Source organism: Ooceraea biroi, chromosome 9 (genome assembly GCF_003672135.1).
Source record: "Ooceraea biroi isolate clonal line C1 chromosome 9, Obir_v5.4, whole genome shotgun sequence".
NCBI lineage: Eukaryota > Metazoa > Arthropoda > Insecta > Hymenoptera > Formicidae > Ooceraea > Ooceraea biroi.
The window spans coordinates 5501017-5524420 of NC_039514.1; the positions used below are offsets into that span (position 1 = coordinate 5501017).

A 23404-nucleotide genomic window follows, 5' to 3' on the forward strand; every position below is an offset into this window, starting at 1 on the left:
AATTTTCCATTTCGCGATGTTCCCTTGTAAGTTTGTATAATAAAATAATACTTATATAATATTTAGTCAACATTGTTTTCCTTGCATAAAATATAGATAAAATAAAAAACGACACGAACTTATTGGACAATTCAAAAGCTAACCACTATGAAAGTCAGTGATAATAATTTTAATACATGGAACTATATATTTTTTATCATCGATAATATATAAGCACTAATAAAAACATGAGAATACGGATTAAAATGTAAATCACAATATGGTCTCCATCTTTGTTAGCCCTGTCATCGTCATTGTCGTGATAATCATCGTCTCATCTCCTGATTTTGTCCCTGTCATCGTCGTGAACAGATATACTTACAGGCATTTGCGGCCGCTTGACGGTTCTTGCTGTAATAACTGAGGAAATTGACATCGTTGCGGATGTCGAACGGCCGAAGATCCGTGATTTTGAAGTACGGCTTCCTCACAGATTGCGGTTTACCAGCGACATATTTAACACACGCCAACGTGCCAAACGAGCCCCGCTCGGGTATTTCGTACCAGCTCAAGTAGTCAACGTCTCTCTTCGCATTGTTGCGGCCGCTAAGTAACCGGCGAACATAGTCGTGACTACGCATGCGTTCCGGCACGATTTCCTCAAGAAAGTCACTGAAAAGTACAAGGACATTACTTGGTTGGTACTTATTAATAATTATTCAAGAATTAATTATGTTATTTCTAGCTTGAAAATAAATGTCTGGACATTGCAAAGACTATTTTGTGTATTTTAGAATATTTTAGTACAGATTGATATTAATGTATAGTAATACTATAATAATAATAATATTGCATGTTTTGATAGCGACAAATATAATTTTCTCTTACTCAAAAATATTTGCAGATATAATATATAATATATTTATATGTATATCAATAAAATCAATAATTTCTTTTTAAACCATAGAATTATCTAGTTTATCTGGAATAAATAGAGTTTATATTCCAAAATATTAATTTTTCTGTTTATTCTAGCGTACAAGTATTATACATGAATTTAACAAATCTCTTAAAATGTTTAAAATTTGAATTAATTGTGCTAATCGATGTTATATTAATTAAAATTCAATAAATTTCATTGATTTCTTTTATTTAAAGAGATATAATATATTAAAGCTCATAGTTTTTCCAAAACTGTTTTAGAAACTCTTCAATTATGTGTATGACATGTTTCATAATAACATAGAAAGTAAAGCAGTAGTAATCTTTGCAAAATTAAATATTGTGTTAAAAATGGGTATTATATAAAAAATACTAAAGACACTTGCACAAAATTTTAATTTATCGCTAAAATTTTCCATCTTTTGAAATAATACTAATAATACGAAATAAATAATTGTCTCTTAAACTTATAAAGACATTGGGTGGAATAAAAAGTAATTTCGTATTTTTAAGTCAAATTCAAAAACAAAATTTTCAGATTAAAAAATAACTTTATTATACAAGGTATGCACCATTTTTTCGATAACATTTTGCCATCTTTCAGGCAATATAAAAATTCTATCCCCCGAAAACTTTCCAGTTTTCTGAGCGAAAAACTCCTCAAGGTGTTGTTTGCAAGCCTCTAAAGAAGTGAAATTTTTTCCGTTACGTGAATTCTGCAGAGATCTGAATAAGTGGAAACCTGATGGTGCCAGGTCAAGTAAATACGGTGGATGAAGTAGGATATCCCAGCCAAGCTGCAGTAATTTTTGACGGGTTGCCAAAACTAATATGATATTATGAACTGTTTGATATGTAAACTTACATGTGCAAAACGGAAGAAAAGATTTTAAATAACAAATTGTCTGATACATGTCAGTGACTCAGGACTACAGAGAGTGTAATAAACTATTTACGTGATTCGTATGATTTTGTCGTACATGTCAGGCAAGTTTTCAATGTCCTTTTGTAGGTTGATGATGTTGTTTTGTGATAAGAAACATCTCCGCGATCTCTCTTTTTGTGTTATGCTTTTCGTAGTGTAAAATTTTTGGTTTTAACCAATCAAATTCATGATTGTTAATAAGGCGATGTTTGCTAACAACCGAATGATCATTCACATATGCTTACAAAAGTTAGATTTGTGTTCCCTAATTCTAGTCTCCAAACGTCTTTTAGTTTGGCCAATATAATTCGTGTCACAATTTAAGCACTCAATTTTATAAACTATTTCAGTACGTTGTAGGTTCGTCAATGTATCTTTACTTCTTTTAATAATGCAATCCAGCTTGTAAACCGTAATAAAGGTACTAACTTGCATATTTATCTTGGCTAGATTAATTAATTATACACTATTCTCTTTCCAAATACCTTGCCACTGCTCTCGGCACGAATACGTGGACGCGTCGTAGAAGAGAATCCACCCTTGCTCGTATCTCCCTTGTCTCATCGTCGAAGAGCTGTGAAGAGACACATGTAAAATGTTATTTATATAAATAAATTGATCGAACTCATTCACATGCATATATTAACATGTAAATATTGTTAATTTAATTAAAGTGCTTTTAAATTTTTATTTTAAAATAGAGATACGATTGCAATAGTAATAATTGCAAAATTGTAGCTTATATTATATTATATTTTATATTTAGTGACAAGAAGTATTTAAACAATACTATTTCTAATATAATAATAATTCTAGTCAATTAATTTTTACTTAGTTTACAATTAAAAATAGTACAATAATATGATATAATATAATATAATAATAATATAATAGTTTTTACCAGTTTTATTTTTTATCTTATTTATTATAATATTAATATCGCGCGGAAAAGATAAATAGAACTTCATGATTCAAAGATTTATCGTCATAATTTCTAATCAACTCTTTTTGCCTATCCTATACGTATTATCTTTCTTATCTGTTATTAAAGCAAATGCATTTAGATTGTTGTAACGACGATTGTTGTAAATCTGCTTGCAGCATCTGACGGTGAGCATCAGTGAAGAGTAACGACGATGATGATGGAAACGGTGATCCATAAATGTCGACGATGATCTCTTATAGCATCGCATATATTTTTATGATTAACAGGCGTGAGAGTTTCATGAGAGTCGAAGAGAGATTAGGCCGGAGAAAGAACATGATTAGTTGTTGAACTTACTATGTTATATCGGGAATTTAGATAGTCCTCAAGGTAGGATCGAGTGGTCGGTCTTGGCAAGTCGCGTATCCTGTTGAGTTCCGCTGCGAGAATGCTGGGCCGCACGCGCGCCCGCACTCTTATTGGTATCATCGCACCAGCATAGTATACATGACGGACTGGCGTATGGATTATGGTGACGAGCCTCTTGTGCGCTACGTACGGCATATGAGGAATGCCCCTCAACTGGCGACACGAATGTCTTGTCTTTACTAATTATGCTCGCGTGGCAGTGGCAAAACGCGGCGAAGCCAAACACGTCAAAATGCAAGCCAAAACGTGGCGCTCAAGCAAAAGCTTTTGACAGAATTAACACCTTATCGTCGGATGACTCAATACCGCTTCAAATTGAATATTGTCATCTGTTATAGATGAGGCAATAGCAGTGTTGCCAGTAGTGGGACTCTAACAGTAGACGGTAGTATTGGTGGGGATGGAGTGGGGATGGTTTCGTGCGCGCCGCGATTTCAGGTAACGTCGGGCAGTAGAAGAAGACAAGCATATCACTGTCTGTCTCACTCGCTCGCCTGTTCGCTCGCTCGCGAAGATCGCAACGACGAATTGGCATTATTGGCGATGCGCGGTACAAATCTGAATACAAACGTAATCTGTAATTCATCTCTTTATTGCTATATATATATGTATACAGGGTGTTTCCTAAGTAAGTAGACAAACTTAAGGAGGATATTCCTTGGCTTATTTTAAGAAGAAAAGGTCATATAAACATATGTCCTAAACTGCTTTGTTTTCCAAAAAAAAGTACATCACTATTTTCGTTCACTTTTCGTTTATTATAGAACAGTTTGTGTTATTGCAAATGAAACAAATGAAAAACAATAGTAACCAAAAAGAAAAATTATAACGAAAAAGAAAATAGTAACTAAAAAGAAAAATAATAACATCACAGTAACTGCTGAAAATGTCCACCTGCAGCCATGATACACGCCTCAACTCTCCTTTCCATTGATTGACGTACACGCTCAAAAATACCTGGAGTGTTACGTATTCTTTCACATCCATCTATTATGCGATTTCTGAGATCTTCTTCATTTTGAATAGGTGTAGCGTAAACTAAAGATTTAAGCTGTCCCCATAGAAAAAAATCTACTGGATTTAAGTCTGGGGATCTTGCAGGCCATAAATGGTTTGGTCTTTGAGTACCTCGACCGATCCATCGATTGGCAAACTTCCTGTTCAAAAATTGACGAACTGCTAAGCTAAAGTGGGGTGGAGCGCCATCATACATAAACCACATTCTATTTCTGAGCATGAGTGGAATATCTTCCAAAGGTAGCTCATCTTCAAGAAAATGTAGATACGAAGCACCGTTAAGTTTCAAGGGAAGAAAGACAGGACCAATCAAAAAGTTTTTCATTTGTTTCATTTGCAATAACACAAACTGTTCTATAATAAACGAAAAGTGAACGAAAACAGTGATGTACTTTTTTTGGAAAACAAAGCAGTTTAGGACATATGTTTATATGACCTTTTCTTCTTAAAATAAGCCAAGGAATATCCTCCTTAAGTTTGTCTACTTACTTAGGAAACACCCTGTATATAAAAGCTACCTTCTGTTTGTTCATAACTATATAAGAAGAATATATTTGCAGTACGAAAACAATATATTGTGAAAATATACTGAATATATTTTTATGAGAAACAAGTTGGTGTTGCTGCGTGAAACAATAAACGTTATAATAAAAAACGTTAAGCGCACGCGTGCATACACACGCAGACACTCCTTTAATATCTAATATTTATATCCTTATTAAACTATTTTCTGACAATATGACCAATTTATTATTACCTTTATGCATATCATGAGTATTAGTCATTACTATGACATTCATTTCATTTGTTTCCTTATGGATACGTGAGAAGTATAAGAAAATAATAAGTACATCTGTAAATATAACACGGAGAAATATATTACAAAAACATATAAGTTAATTTTCATATAAATATGTTAATATACAATAAAATATTACATAGAAATAGTACAATAATCATACAGTTGTGAGGAATATAGCGTATAATAAGAATGAATGTCATAGTAATGACTAATACTCATGATATGCATAAAGGTAATAATAAATTGGTCATATTGTCAGAAAATAGTTTAATAAGGATATAAATATTAGATATTAAAGGAGTGTCTGCGTGTGTATGCACGCGTGCGCTTAACGTTTTTTATTATAACGTTTATTGTTTCACGCAGCAACACCAACTTGTTTCTCATAAAAATATATTCAGTATATTTTCACAATATATTGTTTTCGTACTGCAAATATATTCCTCTTATATAGTTATGAACAAACAGAAGGTAGCTTTTATATATACATATACATATATATATATATATATATATATATATATATATATATATATATATAGCAATGAAGAGATGAATTACAGATTACGTTTGTATTCAGATTTGTACCGCGCATCGCCAATAATGCCAATTCGTCGTTGCGATCTTCACGAGCGAGCGAACAGGCGAGCGAGTGAGACAGACAGTGATATGCTTGTCTTCTTCTACTGCCCGACGTTACCTGAAATCGCGGCGCGCACGAAACCATCCCCACTCCATCCCCACCAATACTACCGTCTACTGTTAGAGTCCCACTACTGGCAACACTGGGCAATAGTGCGTCAAAATTGAATATCACGCTCAAGAGACGGCGTGGGTGATGTTTTCACATTCAGTTGTTGTTATGGTTATTACAGTTGTATTATAGTTCTTATTATCAGTGCCAGTTGTATTACCGATTTATATGTTATAAATTGAAATAAAGCTAATCTTTATTTTATAGATTATTTATTGAAATTTCACAGCATATTTCTATATTTTCTCTTTTCATATTTGGTCAAAGTAATCAGCGCTATGGCCCCGTAAGGTGTTAAGAAGGTAATAATAAGATGTTAAGCGAAGCGTAGCGTTTTATTTCTAAGCGATGAATAGTAACGATGTGTAAAATGATTCTCGAGATATCGAGATGTGTAAAATGAAATTTTCGAAAAATATTAAGTTATATTGAAAAGTAGTCCTCTGAGACAAAATTTTCTTCCTACTTTTGAGAGAGTTTAAGTTTGCAGTATTTATAAATATCTGTGAAATTATGATAACATTAATAAATATCTATAACATTATAATAAACTTAACATGTACGGCATTTGAGTTGCTGCTTCATTCATAATAGACAAAAACAGACAAAAGAAACAAACAAACAATTTTCCATTTAAAAGTTTGGAAGATATATACACTTTCGATAAAAACATTATAAATTTAAATTCGATGTAAACTAATCTTAAAGTTTAAATAAGGGAGATTATTTTAAAAGATTATTTTACTTTTTGTAAATCTAATTTTACTTTTGGCAAATGCCAAAATTGTCAAATTAGAAATGGTGGATTAAATGTGACGGATGTTAAAACTTAAAAAAATGTTTAGATTGTTACAAAAATTAATGTATAGATGTCTTTCATGATACTAAATACGAATTCAATGTCGAAAACGCAAAATATTGAAATTAGTATAACGGATAAAAATTAAATAATGTGTGTGTGTGTGTGTGTGTGTGCGCGCGCGCGCGCGCGCGCGCGTGCGTGTGCGCGAACTAACTGAAGGACCGGAGTTATTCAGATCCTCATATACTTTTCATATTTAACCATGGATATCTTATGATAATCCATACCAAAACTTCCTTTTGAGGGTTGAAAGTCCTAACAACATACTTTATTTTGATTGCAATTAAACTCCAGCACGTCACATTTTGTAGCTATAATATGATGAAGTTCGTCAAAATAGCCCTTTTTGGCAATTTTAATTGCAAATTTCTCAAAATTGTGAAGTGATGGAGCAATTTGGAAATTGGATTCGTGTTCTGTGTCCAAAAAATTATAAAAACTAATAAAAATTATAAAAACGACTAGTCTCGTTCCGATATTCGAAAAAAGTCATTTTTTGTTGAACAGTATAATTAATTTAGAGTATTCAAATTTCAAGGCTCTTAAGACTCAAATTTTTTCAAAAACACCGAATTAATTTGCGCGCCTAGAAAATATTTGAAAAAAAATACCAGCGGTATGTCATCGTCTTCCCCTTGCCACGTATTTACGCTCATTGCGAAAGTATTTAATACGGACGTTCCGTGTTTAGAGCATTCCATATACTTTGCTGCGTTCACATCACATGAGATTTACACGCTCAACCGTCAATTTTCTTTAATTAATATCTTAAAACTTATTGCGAATATCGTAAAATAGTGCAGGACTTTTCTATTTAACTCAACTACTCTACCTTCTTACGAGCGTTGATATCTTTATCATTGTACATCCTATATACAATATATTAATACATACATTCGCATACGGATCACGAAGTATTTGATATTTGACGAATAGTGTTGTTAAGTCCTTTCAAAAATTCGTAAAGTTACAAATAAATGACTGTAATTGTTTTTCTTAAAATTATTTTTTAAACGTTAGCCCCAATACTCGATCAGAATTAATAGTTGACTTCATTTCCGAACGAAATATTTAACACAATTGAAAATGGAATCAGATAAAGTTTATCTTCCCTACTAAATGCTTTACTATTTCAATCGAGGTAACCGCTGCAACAACGAAGAGACTAATTTGAGAATATTGTGTCCGCTGCTGTGAGAAGTGATTTAAAAGGTTTAAATGGTGATAAAATGATGAGTAATAAATTCTGGTTGCTCAAATGAGATAAAGAAAACCGATTTGAAAGATTTGTTTAACGAATGCTCGGTTCAAGCGTTACAAAAGCTAAAAGAGCAGCTTAAAGTTGATAAATCAGGTATTCCAGCGTTTAAAAGCAATGGAAAAAATTCAGAAGAAAGGAAGATGATTTTTAGATGGTGGCATGAACTGGAAATTCTCTGCAATTATAAATTGGTTCAAGATCGGTCTCTTTCTCTTACAGGCAAAAAAGAAAGAGCTTTTTGTGGTAAATAGTTACGGGTAAGGAAAGGTGGATCTATTTAACAGTAGCAATGATATTGATAAAATCACAAAACGCATCATTCACTGTTATAAAGGTCTCCTGTATATCTGGTAGAACCAAAAAATAATGTTGTATTATGAGCTGTTATCATCAGGACAAATTCTGAAATGCTGAGGAAGTGCATCCCAAAAATAGATCGATGAATGGATTGCCTCAAAAGATGAGTCATTTCATCGATGCGAGATCAAACTATTGTTCAAAAGATGATAAAGGATTGTTGATAGCAACGACTAGTATAATATTATATGTTAATAATATTAATAAATATAGCTTTATAAAAATAGCTTAATAATATAGCTTAATTAAAAATAGCTTTATAAAATCATACAAAGTTTTGCAAGCACTAATATATTGAAGTCAAATAAAGAGATATCCTTTTTTGTTGTTTGTTATAATATCACATTAATCGTATGCTAAATTTAATATAATTAATTATCAATTTGTTTGTTTCATTATATTATCAGAGTATCCATTATATTTAGAGTTATATACATCCACAAAGAATATATGCACAGAAAAAATCATAATAATTTAACTATACAATTGTATATTATAAATTTATTTGTTTGTGTGTCACTTCATATATTGATCACAAGTCATTGATTATATTTACTGGCATCAAATAAGATGTTGGACATAACGTATAAACATAACACAACGTATTAAACAATTATTTGATACCTTCTTTGATTAGTAACAACGTATTAAGAATACTTACCTGGATAATGCTAGAGAGCGGTAAGATGATAGGTCTCTGCACAGATGTTTTTTTTTTTTCATTTTGTATGTGGACGTCCAATGGCGATATTGTTGGCAACGACAGCGATGTCAGTGGCGGAGACGACAACGGCGAGGAACAAGGAGTCACATGCGAAAGGCAGAATAGATAGAAAGAGAAGAATAACGCTTGGTTAGTGACGGGTGACGACATGTGCTCCATCTCCTTCATCGTTTTCTCTTCGATAATCTTTTCGTCACGTGCTCTTAATATTTTTTTATAGCATCTTGAGAGGACGGAAATAACAAAGGAAATAAAGGTCACTAAAGGAAAAAAAGAAAGAAAAGGATGCAGAAGATCTTGCATGCCGCGACGAATTTCTTTTTTTTTTTTATTAGGTATACAAATATATTTTGGCCCTCTTATATTGGTGTAAGCATAACACTATTAAACAACAATAACAGTAAAAAATAACAAAATTTTAATATTTTTCTACCCTTATGATATTTTCTAGTATCGACATTAGTATTGATAGCTTTCTAAAACGCTATATAGGGTGTCCCAGGAAGACAGATCAATATTCTGGGAGGTGATAATATCAGTCATTTTAAGCAAAAATGTTTACATGAAAAAAATGCATTGATGTAGAGACGTTGAAATTTTTGAAAATTTATTATAAATTATGCCACCAGAACAATAAATATTAGAAATAGTATATAGAATCTCTTTTTTATCAGTAATTTTGCAACTATACATTCAAATAGTTCTGACTCGGAAAATCGAGTTCGAAATAGGACACACGTTCATATGAGTATTTTTTTTATTAAAATGACCATTGCCTGCAAATATTGACCTTTTGATATTGAAGGGGGAACACCCTTGATCGAATGGACAACTATTTTATTTCATAAAATAGTAGTAAACATAACCGATATTCGGCACTGCATTCTTTTCGCGTTTGAATAACAAAAGAACACTGCTAATTAGATAACTGAAATTATTTGATAAAGATTTAGATGGCAATAATTTATAAAATATGATATAAATATTTATATATAATTTATGCAATAATAGGACAAGAAATTTTGTAACGACCGTTGATCTTAAAAATTAGTAATATCGACGTAACTCCAAACTTCAAAAACTAGAGCAGCTATTGGATGAAAAAGTCGTCCAATCATAACAAGAGCTCGCAAAACAATTTAGAGTAACGCAACAAGTCATTTCTGTTCGATTACATCAACTGGCAAAGGTTCAGAGAGAATTCTGCATGTGTCTAGATTTAAAAGAAAATACGTTCACAATAATATTTGCGTCTTCCAAATCTGGCCTCATCAATTTCGACGATTGCGTTTAAACTTTCGATTTGTTTTTCGCTGTACAATATCTATTGTACCAGAAGCTATATGAAAATATGTAATTAAAAGAAGAAATTGAATAAAAATATATTTTATATTTAAGTTGTGAAACATACCTTACGACAAAAATTTATCCAATCAACAATCGTGTGAGATCTAATAGACTTTTTTTATTTGCAAAAATAATTATCGTGAAAAATTCAACAAATAAAATAGAAAAAATAACAAATAAAATGACATATTTTTGATAATTCCAATATATTAACGTACAAATAAACTTAATAAATAAACATACTACAACTGTAATAAATATTACAATGGATAATAAAAGATTGCACTATATTGAGATATATGAGTTTATTATATTGCGGACATTTTTTACTCAGTCACGACGTTATGATAACTTTTCTATGCCAGAAATACTATTAAACTGTTATAATCATATGTCAAATGCAAAATTTTGTGGTATTTTGTGGTACATAATTATAATGCCGAATGTTAGGAATTGATGTGTTAATTGAAAGATATGTGAGGCATCGTTTACTATTCGAGCAATCTCTTTGTTTATCTCTAATGGATATAATAACAATGTAGAGTAATTTCGGAATAAATGGTCATTATACGAAAGAGATAATCACTGTAATTTCGCTACTGGCTGCTGTGTTATCACTCAGTCTGTGAACTTTAATTGTATGCGCAATATGAGTTATAGTGTTCTGCAGAAAAACATAGTTGTGAAGATATTTCCATTTAAAATTTTAAACTTTAAACTGTTTGCTGACAATTTTTTTATATGTTACTGTTTCCGCACAAATATCAGAAATATCTGACTTGAACTGAGAAACCACGATTTTAGGTTTATTTATTTAGAGCTCTCGCGCGTAGTTGACATCATACAGTTTCCATTTGTGCTCGCCATGTTTTATGAGGTGTTATGGTTATTTTTTTCGAATAATCGGGAGAGATAGCCGATTATGAGATGGACTTTCGCATTAATTTTAGGGTTGAGCAATTAACTTTATATCTTATGGCCATCTCCCATAACATAATAGGAGAGATAGCCAAGGTCTTTGCATTTCTAAAATAATTTTGTGAAGGTTATATATATTTTTTTTTGTTCTAAAAACAATGTTTTATCAAAGAAATTTATTTAAAATAATACTAGCTTATTTCTTTAAGATTTTTTTATTACAAAATGCGATATGGTTTTGGCATTCAGAAAAAAAACTATGGCCAGCTGTCTCGAACTTGCTCTAAATATAAATATCTTTCCATTCGATAGTTATTATAGAAAATTACGTTTTAAAATTTATCTTTTATTGAACTTGGTTTATTAATAACTATTTAATAAAAAACGAGCACCAATTAAAACCTTTTTCTATTCAGGATTTTAAGCTCTACGATATAGGTCAAAGTCAAGGTCATTGAAGCTGTATAATGTATAATTACCAAGAGTTTTTTACACCAAATTATCACAGTGATGAAAAATGGATTCTGTATGGCAACTATAAATACAGAAAATTGTGGACCTCGGTCAACTATCGATATCGACTGCGAAATCTATGCTAAGAAGGTACTACATCTGGTGGAATATCAAGGATGTAGGATATTATAAGTTGCTACATCCAGGCTAGTTACTGCAGATTACTGCTATCAACAATAACTCATCCGTTTCAGTAATGAGTTGGAGCGAAAAAGACCATTTGTTGGCCAGGGAACTTGGCAAGTCATTTTACAGCATGACAACTTGGCCATGTATCACGAAGAAGACGAAAAAGTTTATCTTCACTTTGGGTTGGAAAATTCTCCTTCACGCGGTGTATTCACCAAACTTAGCTCCTTCAAATTATCACTTGTCATGATCGCTTCAATATTACTTGCCTGACACTTATTGTAAAACTATGGGAGAAATCCGAGAAAGTATCGATCAACTCTATCAACTCATAACCGACAAGGTTTTATTGATAAAGGATTCGCTAGCTGTTTAATGGAACTGTAGCTGGAGCAGTCTTCGAAAATATTAAACAGTATTTTGATGATTAAAATTGTTCTTGCTTTTTACAAATACATCTTATAATCTGTGTAAATAATAGGCACCAAATTTATATTTGTATACCTAATATTAATATCTGATTTGGCCAATTGTCGCGTTGTGTGTCTATCGAGATGAGACAATGACGATAACGATGATAATGATAATTATGATTATGATCCTGTCGATGGTAATGATAATGAGAATGAAATAAATAAATAAAGAATAAATAAATAGATAGATAAATCACTGTTAGTCACGATTAGTACAGCACGTTTTGTTTGGTGAAAAGATTGCTGCATGGAAAGCAACTGTTCTTAATATCAAGGTAATCATAATTTCAAAAGACAAGATAATCTATTTTTAAGGCATGTAATTCTTCAAAGATGCACAATATACAAATTTTGTGTCTGTATGTGCGATGTGCGTCTGTGTACGTGCATGCGCACAACGGCCGCTCAAAGTTACACGAATAGTTTCGATGATATTTGATTCTTGCACAATTTTCAAAAAGTCTAAACATTAAACATTAACATACACGTTGAATATTGCCACATTTTTTTCTAACAAAGTTTAATGCAAATAAATGACATAAAATTGCCACATATGTTTCTTCCGTAACAATGAAAACCTGAAAAATTGAATAAAACTTTCTATCTTTATTCCTAATACTATCATTATGATAGTATTTCAAATAGATTAAGACAGTATCTCTTTATTAAAGCGATTTCTTTGAGAACCAATTCCTTTTATTCACACACAACACTTCTTATACTTTCTGAGATTACAATTATCCCAGAATAACGCATCTCGCAAAATAACATAAATACAAGTTGCCCGATTTAAAATCTTAGTTAAACTAAAAATATCATTTTCATGAAGAATTTCATTTGATTACACGAAAAGAAAGAACATTCCCAAAGTAAGGAAAGCAGGACTGAGTTAGACAGGAAAAGGATAGATATATTAGACAGTTAAATATAAACACAACAACGTTACACAATTCGCGAACTTATGCAAGCAACATTTGATTCGTAATTGAATATCGTGTCATAAATGTCTTCATCATATCGATTAAAATCGCATAATAATGGTATAAAATAAATACATATTGATACAATGCTTTTCACGTATTTTACTGCTTATTTAAAATTGTTGCGTTGCACAATATAGATTGTTTTAGAGAAATCGTCCAAAATATAAAATTATTGTTAAGAATCACGAATTCAAATTAAGTGTGACAATTTTTATGAAAAAATCAGAAACTACTTGTCTTACATAGCTACATTGTTACATCGATCGATAAAAAATGCCAGCACGATAATTTTCGTTTACTACTGTTATCGCTATTAGCATGACTAGCTATTAATACCTTTCTAAATGCAGCTGCGTAATGCTTTTTCTTTTGTTTTTTAGGCTACAGGGAATTCGAAGAATAATAGTGTTCGCACGCGCGCGCGCGAAGATATCAGAATCGTTTCCTTTGCCGTTTCTTGCCATTTAAGGTATAAAAGATTTTATCGAGCAAATTAAGCGCTAGAAAAAAATTGATAAAAAAAGAATCTTGACGAAATTTAAAAAATTCTGATTCAATAGGCGACAGGAAGACGATATCCCGATTTCATCAGTTCTGACAACCATTCCGAACTAACGTCTTTGATCTTTCGATTCAAAAATTGATGTATAATGATTCCTACTTTTTAATAAATAAATTTAAATTATGATACAAGATTTTTAATTTAACGCATTCTTATCCTTTCATTGCTGCTGCTACTACGTCGAATTTGACAGTGCTTGTCGAAGTAGAAATTTTATCAACTATTCGTAATATTTAATAATGCGATATTCTTCTTGGAACGGAACCTCTGCTTACATATAGTAATACATATATCGAAACTTTCGCATTCTTTCCAATAAATAACACGCGTTTCGACTTTTATTGACATTTGTTTTACATGAATAAATTCTCACGTCTATAACATGATTTGCACAGATTAAGTTCGTGATATTTCGTGATGTGGCAAAGTTTTGCAAACTTAATATCTTTAGCAAATAACGATAAAATGCAGACGCGTTATTTCGGTGATTGCCAAGTCGCCGGTGCGAGGAGAATTTGAAAAGTCATCAGAGTCGATGAAGCCAAAGTGTAATCAACGACGAGAAATTTCGAGAAAATTTAGACGCGGTAAGAATAGTGACGGTAACTGGTGCCGCCGGGCAGACGACCGGAAGCGGTGGATTGGTAAGAGGAGCGATAGCTCCCGGGTCCGCCGCCGGATGATGTCCTTGTTGACCTCTCGGTCGAGTACGAGCCATATGGGCCGCTCTCTTTCTTGATGACACTTTCCTGGCTATACGTAGTTCTCTGCGGACGACTGCTGTACGGATCTGACGATGAGCTGGACGAGCTGGAGTTGACGTAAGAATAGTTGTACTGTTCTTGAGCGGACCTCACTCCAGCCTCCGGATAGTCACGGACCACGTAGTGACGGGGTGTCTACGGATTCCGGGTTAATTAAGGTCAACGACATGGAGGAGAAAATGAAATTGTTTAAGAAACGGAACGACGCTCATCCATGATCTGATCTTTATGCAACTCGGTACGACTGTATCGCATGATCTGCTTCTTGTTAATATTGTTAATGTACAATTACTTATTGTCGCCTCTGTTTTATTCAAAGAAGTTAAGTTTTGCAAAATTAATTTCATGAAGTTAATTGGTTAAAAAGTAATCTCCGAATCGTCGAAATAACGTGGGAAATACAAGGAATTTTCGTTTTCTTTTGAACGTCTCCGCCTTTTGAAAATGATGCAAATCAATCGATTTGAGACGTAAACACGCGTAATTTCATTTCGCGCACAGCGATACGATTATTCTATTAATTATTATTTACAACAGATATGGAAAAGTTAAGAGACTCGAGAGAGAAGGAAATTGGAAATGAAGGTTCTAACATGATAGCGAGCGAATGGTTCGTATTCATTAATTGTATGCAGAAGTCTGATGGATCACGACATGTGATTGCGATAATATTACATATATATGGCACGTCCATCTATCCAGAGTAGACACACAACGTGTTGAGGCCAACTATAAACGCGCAATGTGATACATAATATGTAACATTAATATCTCCTTGCCGAGATATTCGAGACACTTCGAATGTTGGGCAATGATACGCGTCCTTGCCAAGAAACGTGCGGATAATATTGCTAATGTACGTACGTAGCGCATGTGTGCATAAATGTATGCATGCTGTGTCTATGTGTGCCTATGTGTTTGTATGTCTGTGTGTGCGTTGCACATATCTATCTTGTTTGATGCACTCGGTGTCTCGTTCAAAATCTTTCTCAATTTTTTTCTAATTGACAAACATGTATGTTTATCATACTTGACTCCAATTATAAATATTAAAATATTAGATATACAAATACTTAAATCCACTATTTTTTTATGAAATTTAATGTTTATTATCAAAATATACAGATTGAATTCAATCATGAATCTAATTCCCATCGTTCTTTTAATACTTTTTTCCATTTTCATAGATTCGGGTTCAATAAAAAGGTTGGTCTCTAGTTACGATGAATTTATGAAGCTATTTTGTTATTTTTCTTTGATATTTTAAAATTTTCTATTAGACAAAGCATGCTACAGAGACTAAAATAAGTGATAATTTATGTTCAATGAGAACGCTGAATGAATAAAATAGGAATAAAACATTTCAGACAATTCCAGCATGACAATGTCCTTGATCAATTTTTTTGCATAAGACCGTGCAATCCTATACAATAATTCGAGTGGACGACAATCTTTTCATATAAAGAGCTTTTTTTATGCAAAACTTGTAACTTTTTGGTAATTCTGAAATGCAGGCCTACAAGTTTTTTTAATTAAAATTTAATTTTCCTACAAGTTCTTTTTGGATTAAAATATAATTTTCATCTTGTAACTTTTGGATTTAGATAAAAATTTCGTTTTAAACCAATATTTACATATGTCATATGATACGATGTTCTTGCTGATAATACAAATTGATTTATACGCTTTCGCAATATTTTTTCCTTACTGGAATGCGTATAAAATACAATAGAGAATATGCTTCTTCCTTATAGCCACTTTAAGCAATATTATTTTTGAAGTTACGTTTATCGCCTCAGCATATCATTTTTATTTTTATTTTTTTACTTTTTAACAAAGTTATCGATTCCCATCACATTGCAAAATGTCGCAAAATACAGTAGATTGCAGTAAAATTACTGTTTCATATATATGTATATAAAATAGTAGATTACTTATTTGTACACCTAATAATAGGAAGGTTTTAACTAATAAAAATTAAGATTGGAATAGGCAATAGTCTCACTTAAAATTAAGTTCGGATGTTAATATGGATTACTTAAACTCTCGATTACTAAATCACATACTGAAATCAATACCGGAAATATCATTTGTATTGTCTATAACGAATAAATGGATTTGATACATTTTGTATTTTGATACTCTTTGCAAAGTGTAGTTTTAGAAGGAACAAATAAGTCCGATAAACTTTGTATTCTTCTTTGCAAAATAATAATAACTTTATTGACTTCCTCATATACATGTGTGAATACAAAGTATGCATGTTCATTCGTGCTAACAAAAACTAAAACTTGCTAATCTGAGTAATCCAAAAGAAAACAAAACTTGTGGAAATGTGTAAATAGTATGGAATGCATTAAACTGCATGAAAAAGAAATTAATATGAAATCCTATAAGCGTTGTATGTAACTGTTATGCGTTTATGCTGTAATTGTAAAGGTCATTATCGTGGAAAAGAGATCACTATTTTTAAATTTATTACAAGATCAACAAATAATATACACACTGCGTATTTAAATAGATGTAGGTATATAAATTCTTTTATGAATAAGTTATAAAAAAAACTACAAGAATCCGTACTCGGTAAATATGCGTTCAGAATCGTAGATGGAAAATACAAAGTAAAACCAGTAAACGCTGATAATAATAATAAATATTAAATGTCGTCCATTTTTATTCTTTTATACTATATAAATTAATTATATAATGTCTTTAGCATTAAAATCCGAATTTTGAATATTTTATTTGAATATTTATAATTGCAATAGTTTCATAAACGTTTTTATATTATGTAATGTTATAATTTCTTTGCATTTCAAGAGACTATTAGATAAAAACTTTAAGAGATAAACAGATTCAACATTCCACATTTCATGCAACTTGAAAAAAGTGTTTTAAATAATCAATAGTGACTGATTTATTATCAATATATTGAAACACAAGTTAAAATGTAAGCTTGTAACGTTACATAATATCAGCGATAGAGATAAGAAATATTTTCCTAATATTAAAATATCGATGTGATAATTTCCACTTTGCATCCTTGTTTCGTAGAGATGAGACTAACATTTATATGCTTAACAGTATAATATACGTTTTACAAATGTCATTTTGCGATATTATTTATTCTTCTCGATTTTCCTTCTCGAAGAGCATTATCGAAATACATAACTTCTCTGTCTCTTCGATTTTCCAATATTTCATCGTTAGAATCGATACCAAGATGGCGTTTGCAAGGCCATCAAGATCTTGGTACGCCCAGTGGCGGGCCCAGTAGCATGTCGAAGTTTATTAGGCGGCCGTGCCAGTACACCTTTTTTGAAGACGTGGCCGCGGGTGGCCAGTTCAGCAGCGGCGTCCAAGCTGATTTTGGAGACAGCGCCGCCATCCACCAATTGACGAACGTGATCTTCCTTGGCGATGTCCTTGCCACGTACTACACCCTCCTTATCCGGCAGGGTAGCGTACTGATAGAACTCTTTGGACGGATCCTGCCGTTTGCGACCCCACACAGTGAACGGCTCAGACACGAGGGATGGCCGCGGTACAAATGGCACCTTTTCCCATGGGAAGTAGTCCTGCTTCCTCGTTTCGTTCTGCAAGTTCGAGTGTATACTCGATAAAAAGTCCATCAGGGTCATCTTAAAGTCCCTGAGCATTAATCCTCTCGCTAATCATCAATTCGAAAGATCATCGCAATCGCCCAGTTTTGAACTTTGGGTCTTTATTCGTCCTTTACTCGTCCGTAATTCCATTGGGATCGTATTGGGAATCTTGAAAGTTTTTGAAGTTTTTCGACAGAGTTTTTCTCGAATTCGATAAGTAGTGTTCGAGCGTTTTCGCGCTCACCGACGTCTTCGAGCTTCCACACTCCCATTCTCCCATTACACTGTCATGTCTATTTTTTTTGCTTAAATTGTGGCCGTTATCGTAGTACTGAGACGTACAATCCAGTTTTAATTGAAATTTCAATTAATTATGATGCTTTGTTACGTTATTCACTGTCGTAACTTTCACGCAAAGTCAAATAAAATTCTCCTTCTTCAAATTTGCACGTTATGCATCTCCAAATTCTGATTACAAAATAATCAAAGACAAAGGACGCGATTAAAAATACCAAAACGATGACTGTTCACTCAAAACACTCGCGCGCTGAATAAATGGAAGAAGTCTTTTGGATGAAGTAATTTAAGCAAAACACGTCTATTTTGAATTTATTTTCAAGATATCTATTGCATAATAATTTTTGACATAATAGTTTTAATAAAAATGTGCGTTACATGATATGGATTTCACCCAAAAAAGAAACATTATATAAAAAATTCCAAAGATATAAAAATGATATTTTTTTTACAAGGGAAACGTCGCGGACTGATTTTGATTTTGATGAAACTTTATACACACATGTAGGGAGGGTTTATAGATGAATTTAAAAATTTTTACTTATGGCCCAAACACGAATCTAAGGGGTGAAATCACCCTTCATACGTATATAGAGCAATCTTTTACTTTTCTCGATATATCTTGAAAACTATTCGAAAAATGTTTTATACACAAGTCTTATGGTTAGGTAAAAATGCCTCTATTTAACAACATTAATAAAATATTTTTTAAAAATTTCAAACATTATTTTTTCCAACTTTTCTTATCCATCCCAAATATGCATATGTACATTTTTTTTCTTTTTTCTATTTTTGCAATTCTTCTGCTGGATTATACGAATCTATGTTACATAAAATTGTGTTTTACAGGAGTGTACTATACATTTATGGAGAGAAAAATTAATCAAAAATTTTCGTTAGGTTTTAAAACATTTCATGACATATATGAAACATATTTCTTTTTCAAAAAGGATATACATTACTAATAATGTTTCAAAAATTTCACAGCAACTTGAACAAATTGAAGTACTTATGATCGCCACCATAAATTCCTAATTGCTGATTATTGTTAAAGTATCAAACAGGTGTATATACATGCTTACACAGCAAAAAATTGTGTTAAATTCAATACATTTCTCATGTTCCAAACGGTCCACTCAAATGGTTATGTTAATTTAACATAATGCGAATATGTCAAACAATGACTTCAATATTATGTAAATAATTTAATATAAAATAAGTAGAAAAACTACAATATTTGGAAGTAAATTTTATATAAAATAAATATTCATAACGTTAAATTTTATTTAAGAAAAATGTTATTTGTACGGTTTGCAACAATGTTACACTGTGCGTCATCGTTTGGAAAAAGTTGATTTAATACGTGATGATTATTGTAGAGTGAAAGTCTCAATATTACATATAAAATATGAAATATATTATTTTAACACTTGCAGTATAGTTGATTATAAATTTAACATTTTTAATAAAGTTCAATTTTAACACAACGGCAATTTACACATGAATATATTGTGTTTTTAACATACAAATTTTAACGAGGATTGAACAGAAACACAATGTATTTTTGCTGTGTAAGTACAAAGAATAGAAATGTGTCATCAGTATGCTTTTCTATTAAAATTATCTCTCTTCTATTACCGTTACTTATTTCACAATCAATGTGTAGTGATGATATGTTGCAAGCGCATACCTATATCAAAATTGTGACGTAAATCTTTGTTCAGACATACCAGTTATATATCTAAAGTTCAGTTTTAGTGCAGGGTAGTGCTAATAATTTAAATATCTATGTTTAAATGCATTTTGAATAGTGTAACTAATTTATTATAGTAATTAAAAACTCGATGAAGAAAGAAATTTATATTATAAAGATATTTATGTTATAAAGATATTAAATATGTATTTTTGTTTAGATGCACTAACTAAATATACGTGAAAGCAAAGGCCTGTATATGTCATATATCATAATAATTTAGAGAGAATTACTGCACATTGCATAGTCCATCAGTATAAAAAATTGATTTTTATTTGTATATTATATTATAATATTTTATATTATATTATAATCTTTATGTTTATATTATATTATAATTTTATTTATGTCTATTATTATTTATATAAATAAAATTTAAATTATGTTTATATTTACATTATATACATTATATATTAATTGAAACTCTCCATCCCGATTCGAACATAAAAGACACTTTCGCATTAGACAAAAAGGCATTAAAACAAACCCGAATGAAATTTAACGAAAATTCGGAGAAGAATCTTTCCTCGAACTCGAAAGAGAAAAATGTTAATCGAATCGATTAATCGATTAATTAATGTGGATATATAAGGATTATCGTAAACCAAGGGAGCTCACAATCAGTATCAGAGCTCAACCCTGATGATGCGGACTGCAATGTCTGCGAAACGTCGGCTGTCATGAAACGCGGTATCTATCCGAAGCCATCAGTAATTACATTTATATATATTTTATATTTATATTTATATAATTACAGGAAATGATATGAAAAATATTTCGAGGATATCATATATTTTTCGGAATAATTTAGATATGATAGATCAAACCATTTACATATTTTTTTGCGACTTTATCCCAACTGAATAAAAACAGATTGACATCAAATATTTCATCAATATTTCTTCAACAAAAAAATAAAATGCGAGTAGAATAAATCAATGAGTGCTCCACGAAAAGTAGATAGATGGTGATACAGAAAGAGACGATATCTTGCGCTCTTTTTACGTTGCCACATGCTGGCGTCGGCCTGCACATATATGAATTCACGCGCTGCGAAAATCGTCGGAAATCCGACGGTGGGCGTCGGCTTGCGTCGCGCCGCCGCGGCCGGTGTGTCTAAATTAGGGCAGAGTAACGGAACACCGATTTTCTCCCTGAGTCGCGGGAATGTAGAACGACAAACATTTTAATAATCATCGTGGATGATGATCTGCAAAGCGTAATTTTACGTGTGCGCACCATTATAGTTAATACCTTTTAATAACCTTTTAATATGAGACAATTTCTATCAATAACGCGAAGCAACATGTATTCTATATCGATATCAAAAAAGTTTGAGTTGATATTTGATATAATAATTGCATATGTATATCCTCTTCCTTATGTTGTCATTATATAAATGTAATCGACCATAGATATAACTATCGTTGGAATATCTAATGATCATTATATTGATTGTAATTAAATGTAATATATAATATTATTCTAATCCAGATAATTTAGTGTAATTAAAATAGCATAATAATACGTTTTTACAATTACAATCTTATATAATTATAAAATCTTATACAATAATAAAAAATACAATTATAATTAGATAATAAATATAATTATACAATTAAAAGAATTGTATTTTATTATATTGTAATAAACATTTTTAATTGTAATATATTTATTAATATGTTATTGTATAATATAATTGTAAGGTATTATTAATATTAATATATTAATAAATGTTCGTAATTATAATCTGTTATTATTGCTGTAATCAGCACACACAAATTGGCATGTTGGACACAATTTGGAAACAACATTGCATTGCATTGCAAATCTCTTTTTATTGTCTCTTACTATAGTACTAATATATTCCATATATTTATTAATTACTAATATATTCCAATTTTATTGAATATTATATCGTCTTTTCAACTAATTTTATGGTCCTAATTTTTCGCAAATGATACTTCCGATATTTAGCGATTCTGCAAGATGAGGAATTATAATTTTAATCTTCACAAATAAATGTATATTAAGTACGAGCGAGTATCAAACAATGCTAATCACTACGTAACAATTTGATGTACTCTTGACATACAAAGTGTAATAAAATAAAATACTTGTAATCTGAATGTTCTCACGTTATTAAATGTTTACGTGGAGCACACAGTGACATATAAAACCAGTCAGGAATCATCCAACATCAGAAAATCCAAAATCATTATAAATAGATTTGTACCGGAGAGCAAGGAATTACAGAACGGAAGCTATTCATAGCGTTGCAGCCGTTTTCCGGGACTTCGCGGTGTTAAACTTAGACGTGGCGCGACCCAACGAGAATCTTGGATTCGCTGGTGGAAAAATGAATTTGGCCGACAATTGGAATTGAGCCCGACAGGATTTATATGAAGCGTATAAAAAAATTTCTGAATAAATCTTCAAAAAGAATTTCTTTCGAAATGCAACAAATTCGTTTGTAGTTTCTGTTTCTGTTTCTGTTTTCTGAAAGTTTCTGACTTTGTGATATCAATGAAGACAATAATACGTAATTTTGTTCTTACATTTTCAAAATTTATATCTCTCAATACTTATAATTTTACGTAGTTGCTACTGGCAATCGCAACTGTAGCTTCCGATGTTATTATTTGCAGAGTTAAAGTTTTGCCATGATTAACCATGAACTGAATATAAATCTTTGAATCACTTTAATTTCTTTTGCAAAGGCATTTTTCTGTTAATGTTATACTATTTGTCTTAATACTTTGGCTTTCCATTTATTATCAAATCATTAATTAATCTATAAAATTAATATAGATTCTTAATAATTCTATGTCTAAAACAAGCCTCTCGTCAACAGTAATAAAGTAAAATCTCTAACAAGCAAAACTAATGATATCTAATATACATTGAGTAAAACGTTTAAATTTATTATACATTACCTATTTGTGTAATAATTATTTTAAGGACAGGTACGAAGATAATTTTTTTATCATAAAGTCTAGATCAAATCGATTTAGTTTTAATCAATATGATTGAGAATGTGAAATATTATGTCAGCATCTTTCTTCAATTCAATATATATTTGA

General features: G+C 31.3%; 1 protein-coding gene and 1 long non-coding RNA gene across 6 annotated transcripts in view; one reads left to right on the forward strand and one right to left on the reverse strand.

Moving 5' to 3' along the window:
- LOC105276625 (calponin homology domain-containing protein DDB_G0272472) overlaps positions 1-23404 on the reverse strand; it is a 38111-nt gene that overhangs the window by 11953 nt on the left and 2754 nt on the right. For 4 of the 5 annotated variants that reach the window (XM_011334400.3, XM_011334403.3, XM_011334402.3 and 1 more), the window contains exons 2-5: positions 8915-8950; positions 3129-3353; positions 2332-2420; positions 362-651 (exon numbers count right to left, since the gene is read on the reverse strand). In XM_011334400.3, coding sequence (XP_011332702.1) covers positions 362-651; positions 2332-2420; positions 3129-3353; positions 8915-8950 — 640 coding nt within the window. The remainder of the gene's footprint in view (positions 1-361; positions 652-2331; positions 2421-3128; positions 3354-8914; positions 8951-23404) is intronic. The other variant, XM_011334404.3, reaches the window with a different exon arrangement.
- LOC105276624 lies at positions 594-2286 on the forward strand. The gene is made up of 2 exons (XR_893426.2): positions 594-676; positions 1526-2286. It is a non-coding gene; the product is annotated as an uncharacterized LOC105276624 (long non-coding RNA).